The sequence below is a fragment of the Salmo salar genome, chromosome ssa13, assembly GCF_905237065.1.
Source record: "Salmo salar chromosome ssa13, Ssal_v3.1, whole genome shotgun sequence".
In the NCBI taxonomy this organism is placed as follows: Eukaryota; Metazoa; Chordata; class Actinopteri; order Salmoniformes; family Salmonidae; genus Salmo; species Salmo salar.
In genome coordinates, this window is record NC_059454.1 from 37228646 (window position 1) to 37241452 (window position 12807).

A 12807-nucleotide genomic window follows, 5' to 3' on the forward strand; every position below is an offset into this window, starting at 1 on the left:
AAAAATAAATGTGCCATGGAATCAGTGCATCAAAAATCTCTTCCCACTATTTTGCAATCTATATGGCACCGATATGGCACAGCTGTTTGGTCCTTCAATGAAACTGGTATACTTTATTTATCACAATTTTCTTTAAACAGTTTTGGTCTTGTTGTTTACTTGTAGTCCATGAACTTGATGAAATGTATTTTCTTGACAGATCTTATTGTTGGTGCTTTTGGAGTTGACAAGACAGTTCTGTACAGGTAATACTCACTCATAGCTTCCTATCTGTTCATCTATTGAGTGATGTCTAATACAAGTCTAGTTAAGAGGTTTACCAAAAGGTGTGCCTCTACCATTTCTTAACCTGGCTTCTGTTCCCATTTATTGTACCACAGATCCCGGCCCATCGTCAACACCAGTGCCTCCCTGACTGTCTACCCCACCATGATCAACCCTGAGGAGAAGAGTTGTTCAGTCAACAACGGCAACACCACTATCCCTGTCTCCTGGTAAGTTCTGCAGCATACCTGCCTCCTGGTACGTATTGCAGCATACGTGTCTCCTGGTAAGTACTACAGCATACGTGTCTCCTGGTAAGTACTGCAGCATACCTGTCACCTGGTAAGTACTGCAGCATACCTGTCTCCTGGTAAGTAATGCAGCATACCTGTCTCCTGGTAAGTACTGCAGCATACCTGTCTCCTGTTGACTACTTGTCTAGTCTCCTGGGCCTTTATTCTGGGCCTGTATGTAAAGCATCTCGGAGCATGAGTGCTGATCTTGGATCAGGTCCCCCCTTTCGATGTGCTGTCTCTTATACATTATGATCTAAAAGGCTAAACTGGTCCTAGATCAGCACTCATACCCTGGAACTCTTTATAAGTAAGGGCCAGACTTAATTTGCTGAACGTGTTTTACACTTGGCACAACACCAACAGGAAGGAGATCCTCAACACTGGCACTCAGTTGTACTTAGACAGGAAGACCCATTGAGAACATATTTACTTGGGAAACAGTCAGTCTTATCTGGTGGTGGTGACCTGTTATCACAGCAACTTCATAACAGATTATATTTCTTCGAAAGGAGAAAAAGTCAAATAAAATGCTGAATAAGGGCATTGTGGCTGTCAGCTATTTTCCCCTTCCGTTAGAATGTGCTGCATGGTATTCCCCATCCAATGGGAGAGGAAACAGAACAGAACAGGGCTCCTCTAATCTCTGGCTGCGCTGCTCAACATGCTTGACACTGTGCTTGTGTGTTTGCTGCCCCCCCCCCCTCTCTAGTCCCCAGATTCATAAAGGAAACTGTTGTGTATACACGTCTTGATTACGCTGCGTTGCCTGGTGATGGGGTGGGATGTAGGTGGGGGTGGGGGGAAGGAGGGGAGTGAGGGGTCAGGAGGTTTGGCAGTGGCTTTTGAATGAGATATTGTTTGGTGGTGGAACACAGCTGGGAAACATCAGGATGTGGAGACTCGTGCGCATGCACACACTCAGACACAAAAACACCTAGAGACACAGGAGCACCATATATAATGGATATATATCCTAGATATAGACATTCTCTTTCTGTCTCTTTCATTCTCTTTCAAATTTGTTCCTTCCTTTGTTCTGTCTGTACTGTCGGGTTTCGCTCCCTCTTTTTCTCTTGTTCCCTTGATCCCTTTCCCTCGCTCCCTCTCTCCTTCCTTCTTTCTTTTCCCGTCAGTGCGAGTTTGGTCGTAGGGCTTGGGGTTTGGGTTGCTGACTCTTGGAAGCTGTGGCTCATGTTATGGGAGTGAGCGAGAACCCCCGGCCCGTATAGATACAGACACTGATTGACAGTCCTGCCTGTGGGGCAACATGAGATGACGCTCAATTTCATCCTCTTAAACTCTGAGGATGGGGCTTGGGCTGGGGGGGGGACACACCATGTTATTAGCTTGGCTGGCTATAGCAGGCAGATGCCTTTCCCAACATTACCCATTGCTCCATATTATACAGTGAAACCCATTACGCTGCTTGTCTTGTAATGTCAGAAAACGGAAGAGTTAGAGTTTAGCCAAAGAGAAGGGGAAGAGAGTGAATGAGTGCGGTGTCTGTGCGTGCATGTTGACTTTTTGCCATGAATGCATATGCTTCCCTCATCATCATGTCTTTGTTATGTTCTCCTCTGTTCTAAACAGTGTCAACCTGAGTTTCTGCCTCTCTGCCAATGGGAAGTACCTCCCAGACAACCTAGGTGAGCCAACTGTCCACATCTGCTCCAGATGACATACAATACCATACTTTCAATTGCACACCAATATCAATTTATATAACAAGTTATTGCATGCATGTTGCATGTATGTTGAAGGACTTTGTTGTTGCTCTGTATTGTATCGTGACAAAGAGATAAAGAGCAGAGTCAGGGTTCCAGAATCCCCATATCTTCCCTGATCCACTTTTAATGAGTTCCAATCAAAGCACAAGGCTCCACTTACGCAATCTCAGCAATTATTCCACTAATTACCCCTCTATGCATATGGTTACTCTGCTATTTGTACCATATGGTAAACTAACTACATAGTCTGGATTCTCTATTTGCTTGAGAGTGTGTTTTAATGTCTGATTGATGGTGTGTAAAACAATGGCACATTCATGGTTGTGTCCTGTGTGTGTGTGTGTGTGTTCCTTTGTGTGTGTGTGTTCCAGACTTCCAGGTAGAGGTGCAGTTGGACCGTCTGAAACACAAGCAGAAGGGAGGGGTGAAGAGGGCTCTGTTTGTAGACTCCCAGCAGACAGTGCTCACGAGGAGTGTGAGGGTGCGGAACAGAGAGCGCGTGTGTCACGACACCAAGATCTATCTGAGGGTAAGTCTCAGACGCGCGCACACACACACACACGCACACGCGCGCGCACACACACACACACACACACACACACACACACACACGTGCACACTCTTTCTAATGAACCCTGTCTCTCTCTATCTGACTCCAGGATGATAAGGAGTTCAGAGATAAGCTCTCCTCCATCTACATCTCCCTCAACTTCAGTCTGGATCCTCAGGCAGCGTTCGACTCCCACGGCCTCAGACCCATCCTCAACTACCAGTCCACCGAGCTCATCGAGCAGAAGGTACTTCAATACACTCCCCCTCTGTCTGACTCTGCCCCCCCCCCCCCCAGCACTGCACTCCTAACCCTGAAGAACGACTCGACGTTAACAGGCCCCGTATATCTACTGAGGTGGAGCACTGCACACGTTTTAATGAACAAGACGTAGTGAAAGACGTGGCTGGAAATCCATTCACTCAGAGCTGATGGTAATGTTTTCGCCTTGACCAGACCTCCACCCCCTCAGAACGACTCAGGCTGCTCTCCTTGTTGATTTCCAAACCGCTCTGCTGGGAAGGGGTCCAGAGGGTCTGGAAAGCAGTTTCAACAAGAGAAATGTGAGGCGTGTGTATGGTACAGTGGAGATGGAGTTGGAGAGTGTTTGACTGCCCCTCCAGGAATAGCTGCTTTCAGCCTGGCTGGGCTGTGTAACGGATCATAGGAGTCGTGTTCCGACCGAGGGCTGCACAGTAAGACCCCGACACACAGGGTTAATGGATATTTCTGGGTGGGGCCACTGGGGCCCTTCGCTCGCAGCACACAGGCCATGTGCCATCTGGTGTAGATTTGTCTGTATTTTGCCAGTTTTATCCTGGCAGGGAGAGAGAGACATGAGCAGGACTCAGCGTGTGGGCTGCCTGCCTTCAGCTGTGGCGTGCTGCACCCTATGTGAGCTCAACAATAACCACTGGATTGGATTGGAGTGTTTTGGGAAAGGCCCTGGCTGAGGTTGCAGTTGCCCCCCTCCATCTTTCTCTCAGTATTTCTCTCTTCTCTCTCAGAGCAGGGCAGTACTGAACCCTGTCATTGGTGTTCCCTTGTCGTATCAAAGCTGCTGGGGCTTCATCAGATGTGGTGTATTGTACTTACACTCCAACCAAGAGCTAAATACTGAACCCTGATAAAGCTATGTTGTTGTAGTACCGAAACTGAACTTCAGATAACATATTTCATTAATCATTGATACCCAGTGTGACTGTAGGGGATGTCTACTCACTACATTCTGGATTTAATCAGATACATGATACCTTATTATGGATTCCTCCGTATGGCATCGTTTGTACTGGGCTGACTGTTGCAGCAAAGGCTACGTACAGGTAACTACCAAAATAACGGAAACACCAACATAAAACCTCTTAATAGGAAGTTGGGCCACCACGAGTTAGAACAGCTTCAATGCACCGTGAAATGGATTCTACATCTGTCTGGAACTCTATTGGAGGGATGCGGCACCATTCTTCCACCAGAAATTCCATCATCTGGTGTTTTGTTGATGGTGGTGGAAACGCCGTTTCAGCCGCCACTCCAGAATCACCAATATGTGTTAAATTGGGTTGAGATCTAGTGACTGAGACGGCCATGGCATATGGTTTACATCGTTTTTATGATCATCAAACCATTCAGTCATCACTCATGCCCTGTAGATGGGGGCGTTGTAATCCTATGGGGGCATAGCTAAGGTAGCCAAAATAATGGCCTGCCCAGCATTTTTATATGTCACCCTAAGCATGATTGGATGTTAATTGCTTAATTAACTCAGGAACCACACCTGTGTGGAAGCACCTACTTTCAATATACTTTGTATCTCGCATTTACTCAAGTGTTTCCATTATTTTGGCAGTTACATATACATGCTGGCTCACCCCAGTTCTCACACCCTCTGGTTGCTGAGTGAGTCTGAGAGATCACCGAAGCCTCTCTGCATAGTTTAATCGTTTCTCTATAATGTGCTCCACATGTTGCCGTGAAGCCAGAGCAATGGGAACATAATAAAAATGGATCCACAAAACACCACCCTGAGAGTGAAGCTGGAAGCTCCCATGGGTGAATGCCTGATACATTCCGCACACAGGGGCCGTGATTTATTTTCGCTGATATTGACACAGTTATTGAGTGAAACTGTATACTACACATGGTACCCTCAATACACTGACTACACGCTATTCATCTGGCTTTCCTCTGCCAGTTGTTGTTTAACGGCAGCCAGGATAGGAATCTAAATAGCTTTTACCCTGATTTACTGAGTCTGTATATGGGCCAGCACACGCTGAAGGGGCAGAGTGGGTGAGCTGGTGGTTACTATGGTTACCCCGGCGTCTTAAATTAGAAAGCCTGCCTGTGTAATGACAGGGGAAGCACTGCGCTCTCTTTCTAATCTACGTCTATTTATTATCTTCGTCGTCATCTAAGTCATCATGATCATCACACTGTGATGGAATCACACGGGGAAACTATTACCTACGTCAAGCCTGGGCTTTTCCCTGCTACACAAACACGTTCAGTGGTTACTGGTCACACTTTACTGCTTAGTTCATGTCTTTCTAGTATTTCCACCATAGCCTCTAGCCCTCCTATATTACCCCCTCCTCCCCCATGACTCTGTACCAGCTTCAGCCCTTCCCTCCCTCTGGTTCATGTATGGTCCTGCACGCGGAGCGCTGGGTGGCGTCGCGTGTGGCTAGCTTGTGGTCCGCTGCAGAGCGCTGTGGTGTGGACGTCAGCGTGCGGCGCTGGTGGATGTGTGGACAGAGAGCTGCTGGCCTCCCCAGAGAGGCTCTCCTGGCGTACCACTTCTCCTTCTTGTCCTCCTGTCTCTGGGCTGTGTGTGGCGCTGCTCCTGCCTCCTGGTCCACCCGTCCCCTCTCCTGAAGGGAAGTCGGACACTCTATGATGGAGGTGGTTTTGTCATCCTACACACAGTCAGACGGCTTCTCCTGCCTTCTTAACGACCCATTTCACTCTGAGAGGAAGTGAAGTCAGACAGGGGCTGAATTAGGGTTGTTTGTGTCATCATACACGGTCATAGTCACTAACATCCCCCAGAAGATAAGAGCGTTTAACAGGGTTATTATTACAGGTGTTTGGTTTGTAGGGGGGGGGGGGGGGTTGGGGCTTGGACTAGGAATGTATTAGTCATTCTGGTCTGCACGACATGTCCTATCCCGCTGCAATTACTCCATTGTATGTTTACCACCAAAGCAAAGTGTCTAATTCTCTATGTTATGTCTAACTGAAAGAAGTGTAGGCCTCATTTTAATGGGAACTGTGCATCCTGTGTAAGCTCTGTCACTCTTTAACTTATTCCTCTCCTCCTCTTTCCTGCTCTAGGCCCAGATTCTGCTGGACTGTGGAGAAGACAACATTTGTGTTCCCGACTTAAAGCTGGCGGTGCACGGGTGAGTTATTACAAAAACCCATGAAAGCCACTAGATCAGGAGAATATATCTACTATGTATGATGAACGGTTGAACTATTCACCTAACTATACAGATGAGTCGGCCTTGTTGTTGTCCTGATCTGATGGATAAATAAAGCTGTGTCATGCTCCACCTGTTTGTTTAGTTTAGCTTGCAGAGCAGACCAGTCTGTTATTACACCCACAATGCTCCACTCGCCGAAGATACTACTCTGCTTTGGAAACAGGAAGAAGCGCTGGTCCCTGGTCTAGGTGCAAGGATTGGTTGTCAGGCAGCTGGAGGAAAGAGACACGAGAGATGAAAGGGATTTGTTATGAACGTATGGAGTGGGAGTTGTGGGCGTTTTTCTCCTAAATAACATGCCCCTTGCTCTCTTTCTGCCCTCTCATGTTCATATTTGTTTGCGCGCTAATTCCATTTCTCTATTGTAAAAGTCGTCTATCACATACCCTGACTGTACAAAACATCAGGAATACCTGCTCTTTCCATGACATAGACTGACCAGGTGAATCCAGGTGAAAGCTATGATCCCTTATTGATGTCACTTATTAAATCCACTTCAATCAGTGTAGATGAACGGGAGGAGACAGGTTAAAGAAGGATTTTTAAGCCTTGAGACAATTGAGACATGGATTGTGTGTGTGTGTGTGTGCCATTCAGAGGGTGAACGGGCAAAGACAAATTATTTAAGTGCCTTTGAACGAGGTATGGTACTCTGCTGGGTTTTTCCATGCTCAACAGTTTCCCGTGTGTATCAAGAATGGTCCACCACCCAAAGGACATCTGGACTACTTGACAAAACTGTGTCAAGCATTGGAGTCAACATGGGCCAGCATCCTTGTGGAAAGCTTTTGACACCTTGTAGAGTCCATGCTCCGATGAATTGAGGCTGTTCTGAGGGCAAAATGGAAGGGAGGGTGCGCAACGCAATATTAGGAAGGTGTTTGTTCACTCAGTGTATACACCAATATTTTTTTTCTGTTTATTTGTCTGGGGACGAAAGTAATTATGAGTTGAAATAAGGGATTTCAGTTGAGGAAAATCATAATGCATGAACTACTTTCCTCTGGCAATCAGATGATAGTGCTGCGTTCATCTAAATGCTTTGTTTAATAGTAGCTTGGGGCAAGGGGTCAATTATGAAATTCCCAGCATTGTATCCATCAAAATATTTCTACTGTTTTCCTGCCAAAGCACACAACCTGTACCACCAATGCCCCTCAGGAGAGGTTTTAGGTTTTTGTGGGTTCTTCCAATGTATCCCTTTTGTTTTCTTTAAAGAGCGTGATGGCTGTTGGAGTCTGACTAGGCTGGCTGGCTGGTTGGCCAATAGAAAATCAGTGTTTGAAATATGGTCCATGTTGCTTTCTCTCTCTGCCTGGTTTTATGAGTTCAGCTCTAATTAGAAGCGTCTGTGTGGCCCTCGTGTGGAATTCCTCTCTCATTGTGTTCAGAAAGAGAGTGAGAGATGGAGGAAGAAATGTGGGGAGGGAGAGGGAGGGGGAGGGAGGGGGAGGTGTTTTACATTCCTATTCTGTGCTCTAACGCATGTATGACTTTGTTCCTACATTTGAAAAGTTGTGTGTGAGGGGGATGCAGGGGAAGGGGAGGGGAGAGGGAATTTCCTGAGATGAATCTAAGTGTTTTGGGCTGTGTCCCATTTTGAGAGAGATGAAGCACAGATATCAGGCTATAGCAACAGAACATGCAAGTATGTTAGTGACCAGACACTGCTTTATACTGTATGCACTGTGCACACAGCCTTCACAGTTGTCTCTAGTATAATGGCACCCTCTCCCACCTCTTCCGGGGCTTATTTACACTTGGAGACCCGACACCTCTTGACCTGCCGTCTGACCCGATTAGTAATCAATTTCTGTTTTTTTTGGGCCCTCAGGGACCGGAAGGAAGCGTACCTAGGTGACGACAACTCACTGACCTTGACTTTCAACGCTCGGAACGAGGGTGAAGGAGGGGCCTACGAGGCTGAGCTGTACGTGGTGCTGCCTCCTGAAGCAGACTACAGTGGTATAGCTCGCAATAACGAGGTGAGAGAAACTACTAAACATTCACCTGAACCCAACACTACTATTAGATGTGAAGTAACTTAAGGGTCCCAGTCTATTGGCTCATACGACTTGTGATGGTAGATCTATAAGGGACAGGACTGTTATGGAAGTTCTGAAAACACCAAATGGAACCAAATGTTTGTTCTTGGTGTTTGATCTGTAGATCTGTATCTATGATTCTTCTTTGTTGTGTTCTAACCAATGACAAACACATATGAATGTATATGGTTCTAAACCAGCACTCTTTCTCCTTGCTCTCTGTCTCTTTTGGTCTCTCCCCTCTCTCTCTCTCTCTTCTCTCTCTCCCAGAGCCTGACCCAGCTAACCTGTAGCTACGAGACAGAGAACCAGACCCGCTACCTAAGCTGTGACCTGGGCAACCCTATGAAGTCTGGCACCAGCGTAAGTCAAGGATTCATGTTCTGCTTGCCCTTCTGAAGATTGGTCATGAGTAGGGCCAGGACTATTTCCTGGTTAGGTCACATGGGTGGAAAACAGGAGCAGCTCTGGCTCTTGGCGTAAAAAAATCATTGATGTTTATTTCGGCCATCTTGGTCTTCATCAAAATGAGAATGAGGTCACATGACATAAAAATAAACGTTGGGCCTGGTTCTACTCAAGACCTTTCTGAAGAGCATTGGTTATGAATGGGGTGAGCAGTTTTTCCTGGTTAGGTCACATGGTCCTGGCCCTACTCGTAAGCAATACTCTTCATTGGTTCTGATGAGTGTTGATGGCTGGTGGAATAGCTAGTCTAGCCCTCTGAGATCTGTTTAGTGGTAGAAAAGTAATTGAGGCTAGCACAAAATCAATGTTTCCTAGTGTGTGAAGGAAGGGATTGTGTGTCGTCTAGGGGTTGAGTGGTAGAGAACTGAACTGGACAGGAAAGGCTCTCTTTTCATGTCACAGCAGTGTTCAGAGAGGAAGTTCCTGTCCTGGTAGCAAGAAGCTGGTCTACGTCTCTGCTCTGAGCAGAGGTTCCCTCCTAATGTGCCTGACTGCAGAGGAAGACTGTAAAGTGGACATTGGTGGAGAGGTTAAGAAGGTTTTCTGATAGAATGGTTGTATTCAAAGTGTAAACTAAAATTGAAAAACTTTAGTATGCAACAAACATATAGTATAGATCCTGCCATTGTAGTACCCAATGTGCTGAGGATACTGTAGTTTGCCTAGTTTGTCTCTGTAGTGCGTTAGTTATAATACACAATGGCATAGAATGTTAACAAGCAGTATTTTAATTGTTTTTACAGTGCACATTTGCAGTTCGATACACACTCACGCTACAGAGTTAAACAGCAAAAGCTCTAAACTCGCTGGAAAACTAAAGGGGCATGAAATTCCAGTTGAAATAAAGGGCAGCAAAACAGAATACTGTAAGCAGGAAGTCCCAGACTGTCTGGACCTGCAGGCCCAGGTGTATTACAGCTGTGTATGTGCCAGGCAGGCAGGCAGGCAGGCAGACAGGGAGTACCGGCTGACTGACCGATTGACCCCTGAAGACAACAGAACAGTTGGGAGGAGAGAGAAAGAGAGGACAGGACTGTTATCCTGTCGGGGGACTGGCCCCCGGTATGCTGTTATTATTGTATAACAGAGAGTCTACTCACCGTCGCTGTGGGGTGTTCAAAGCAACACTGGCGGTGAATGCCTGGTGAACACAACCCTGAACTGGGGTGGAGTCAAAATAGTATCAAAATAGTGCACATGTTTCCTAATGCCCTTAAAAGGTTAGCTTTAGATATGTTGGTTGCATCGTCCCCCTTAGACATTTGTGACTCTCTTGCCTCACGTCATGTTGGCATCAAGCCCTTGTCCCTGATCGCATTGCTTCTCCTCATCTGCAGCTGTGGGCAGGCCTGCGCTTCACTGTGCCACGACTGAGGGATACACGCAAGACGGTTCAGTTTGAACTGCAGATCCGCAGGTATGACTCAGTTACATCACCTCTCTAGGCATATGTTTCAACTGGGACTATAGCTGGACATGTGTTATGTGTCATTGACAAAATAATTGAAGGCTAAACTTGTAGGATACAGACCATTGAAAATACCACAGTATTCCAATATCACCATATAGCTGCAGAGGTGTGTTTTCTCTAATTCATCACCCTCTCTTCCTCTCTCGCTTTCTCTCCACAGTAAAAATGAGAATAATTCCCACAGCGAGGTGGTTCCCTACAAGTTGGAGGTGGTTGTCCAGGCCAATGTTATTTTACAAGGGTGAGTCCAGAGGAAGTCAGAGAGAAGTCCAGGGGTTGGAGGAATCTCTGTGTTAGATTTCCCCCATCAGAGCAAAAACCTTTTGGAACTCCATAAAAGTAGTTTTCTTTTTCTCCCCACACAGTCTCACGCTTTCTCCCCACACAGTCTCACGCTTTCTCCCCACACAGTCTCACGCTTTCTCCCCACACAGTCTCACGCTTTCTCCCCACAGTCTCACGCTTTCTCCCCACAGTCTTACACTTTCTTTTCCCTCTCTTTTGAAGAGTCTCCCGGCCAGACAAGGTCTTCTTCCCTCCCCCCAACTGGAAGGTGTCCAAGAGCCCCCAGGTGGAGCAGGACATCGGGCCTGCAGTCCAACACGTCTATGAGGTAAGGAGTCAAAGGGTTGGGGTTAGGATTAGGATTAAGGTTAGGTTGGGAAGATCCAATGGAACATTCAATGCATAGACAAAGGGGAATGCAGCCAAACCGGGAGTGGACGTTCCCTTTTTTCAATGTAAGGAGCTAGAGCCAGAGGCCCTCCAGGAGGATAGCTGTTAGCTGGCTGGACAGACTCATCAGGATGTAGTATGGCAGAGAGTTCTATATAGCAGACTCTGGCCTTAAGCAGGTCTGTAGCAGCAGGCAGTACTTCGCAGACACTAGCTTTTTTGTAGAAGCAGACCAGACCAGACACTAACCTTTGTGTAGAAGCAGACCAGACCAGACACTAACCTTTGTGTAGAAGCAGACCAGACCAGACACTAACCTTTGTGTAGAAGCAGACCAGACCAGACACTAACCTTTGTGTAGAAGCAGACCAGACCAGACACTAACCTTTGTGTAGAAGCAGACCAGACACTACTTCCTGGGGCTACAGAGAAGTCAAAGGAGAAAGAAGAAAGAGAAGAGACACATTCCAGGAAGCACAGAGATTTGTTTTGAGCTTTACATCATTACAGGTCTAACTCAATTTGTAAGGACAACCTAGTCTCCCGTGATAGACATCACACCGGGCCACCTTTCACATAACAGGAAGAAAAACAGTGCTGAAATTTAGATGACATCACACCAACATGCCATTTCCTGGAAGTCTGGGTCAAACCAGAACGGGTTAATTTTTAGCAAAGACTAGCTGGGGGGTTATATGCGTGTAATATTCTTTTAACTAATTGCTCTCTTTTTCTGTCTTTCCTTCCGTCTCTCTCTCCCTTTCTCCCTCGTTCTTTCCCCTGTCTGTCAGCTGGTGAACAAAGGCCCCAGTGGTATTAGCCACACAGTGCTTCAGCTCAGTTGTCCTCTCAGTGTTCAGGGACAGGGTCTCCTCTACCCTCTGGAGATCTCTACTGAGGGCCCCCTCAACTGCACCACCAACCACTCCATCAACTACATGCAGCTCAAGGTGAGCAATCAATCATTGGAATGTCTTTTGATGTATGACAGGGAAAAGTTATTTGAATGTCTATGTTAAAAGTATGTTGTTTACACTTTTGCAAGGGTATAGCAAGTCTTGAACTCATTGTCTCTCACGGTCAACACACACACACACACACACACACACACACACACACACACACACACACACACACACACACACACACACACACACACACACACACACACACACACACACACACACACCCTCCCTTCTCAGGGTCACATGAGGCTGACAGACATCTGTGTGAGGCTAGAACACTTCAGAGAGACGGGCACTGTGAAGATGTCCCACAGGTTCTAATTCAGTGTGTGATTAACAGTCTCTACACCCACCTCCACCCTCCCTGCCCAGCCAGCCCCACCCAGGACACCATCCCCACTAACACTTTGATCTCTCTGCACTTCCCTCAGCTCAGCACAGCTTGATGAACCTCTTCTGTCCCGATACACTCAACTTCTAACGTTAGGTCCCCTTCTGCAGGGTTTAAGCCTCAGGTTTTTCATGGGAACAGATGACTCTTGGGTAGTCGCTTGTTTCTGTTTCAAATTTCTAACTGGCCAGATGCTGAGATGAGGCTGAAGAGGTTTCCCATTTAGCTGTGATCTGATTTCCTCTATGGGAAACCATGTGAATGAGACCTCACTTTCACTAGATTAATGACGAGGATAATGATGGGTCACTAACGTCACTCCCAATATTGACAGAAAGGGTGGCCTGCTCGTCTCTCATGGGTGAGGTCTCTGTCTGTAATGTGTTGACAGAAAGGGTGGTGTGCTCGTCTCTCATGGGTGAGGTCTCTGTCTGTAATGGGTGGTGTATGTTCTTTCCCTCGGTCTCCTC

The 12807-nt window shown here is 46.7% G+C and overlaps 1 protein-coding gene across 1 annotated transcript in view; it reads left to right on the forward strand.

The window, feature by feature from the left end:
• itga5 (integrin, alpha 5 (fibronectin receptor, alpha polypeptide)) overlaps nt 1–12807 on the forward strand; it is a 51524-nt gene that overhangs the window by 31761 nt on the left and 6956 nt on the right. The window contains exons 14-25 of the mRNA XM_014136149.2: nt 200–245; nt 381–494; nt 2151–2206; nt 2659–2816; nt 2947–3084; nt 6171–6238; nt 8157–8307; nt 8638–8730; nt 10173–10252; nt 10467–10547; nt 10814–10919; nt 11773–11931. Coding sequence (XP_013991624.1) covers nt 200–245; nt 381–494; nt 2151–2206; nt 2659–2816; nt 2947–3084; nt 6171–6238; nt 8157–8307; nt 8638–8730; nt 10173–10252; nt 10467–10547; nt 10814–10919; nt 11773–11931 — 1250 coding nt within the window. The remainder of the gene's footprint in view (nt 1–199; nt 246–380; nt 495–2150; nt 2207–2658; nt 2817–2946; nt 3085–6170; nt 6239–8156; nt 8308–8637; nt 8731–10172; nt 10253–10466; nt 10548–10813; nt 10920–11772; nt 11932–12807) is intronic.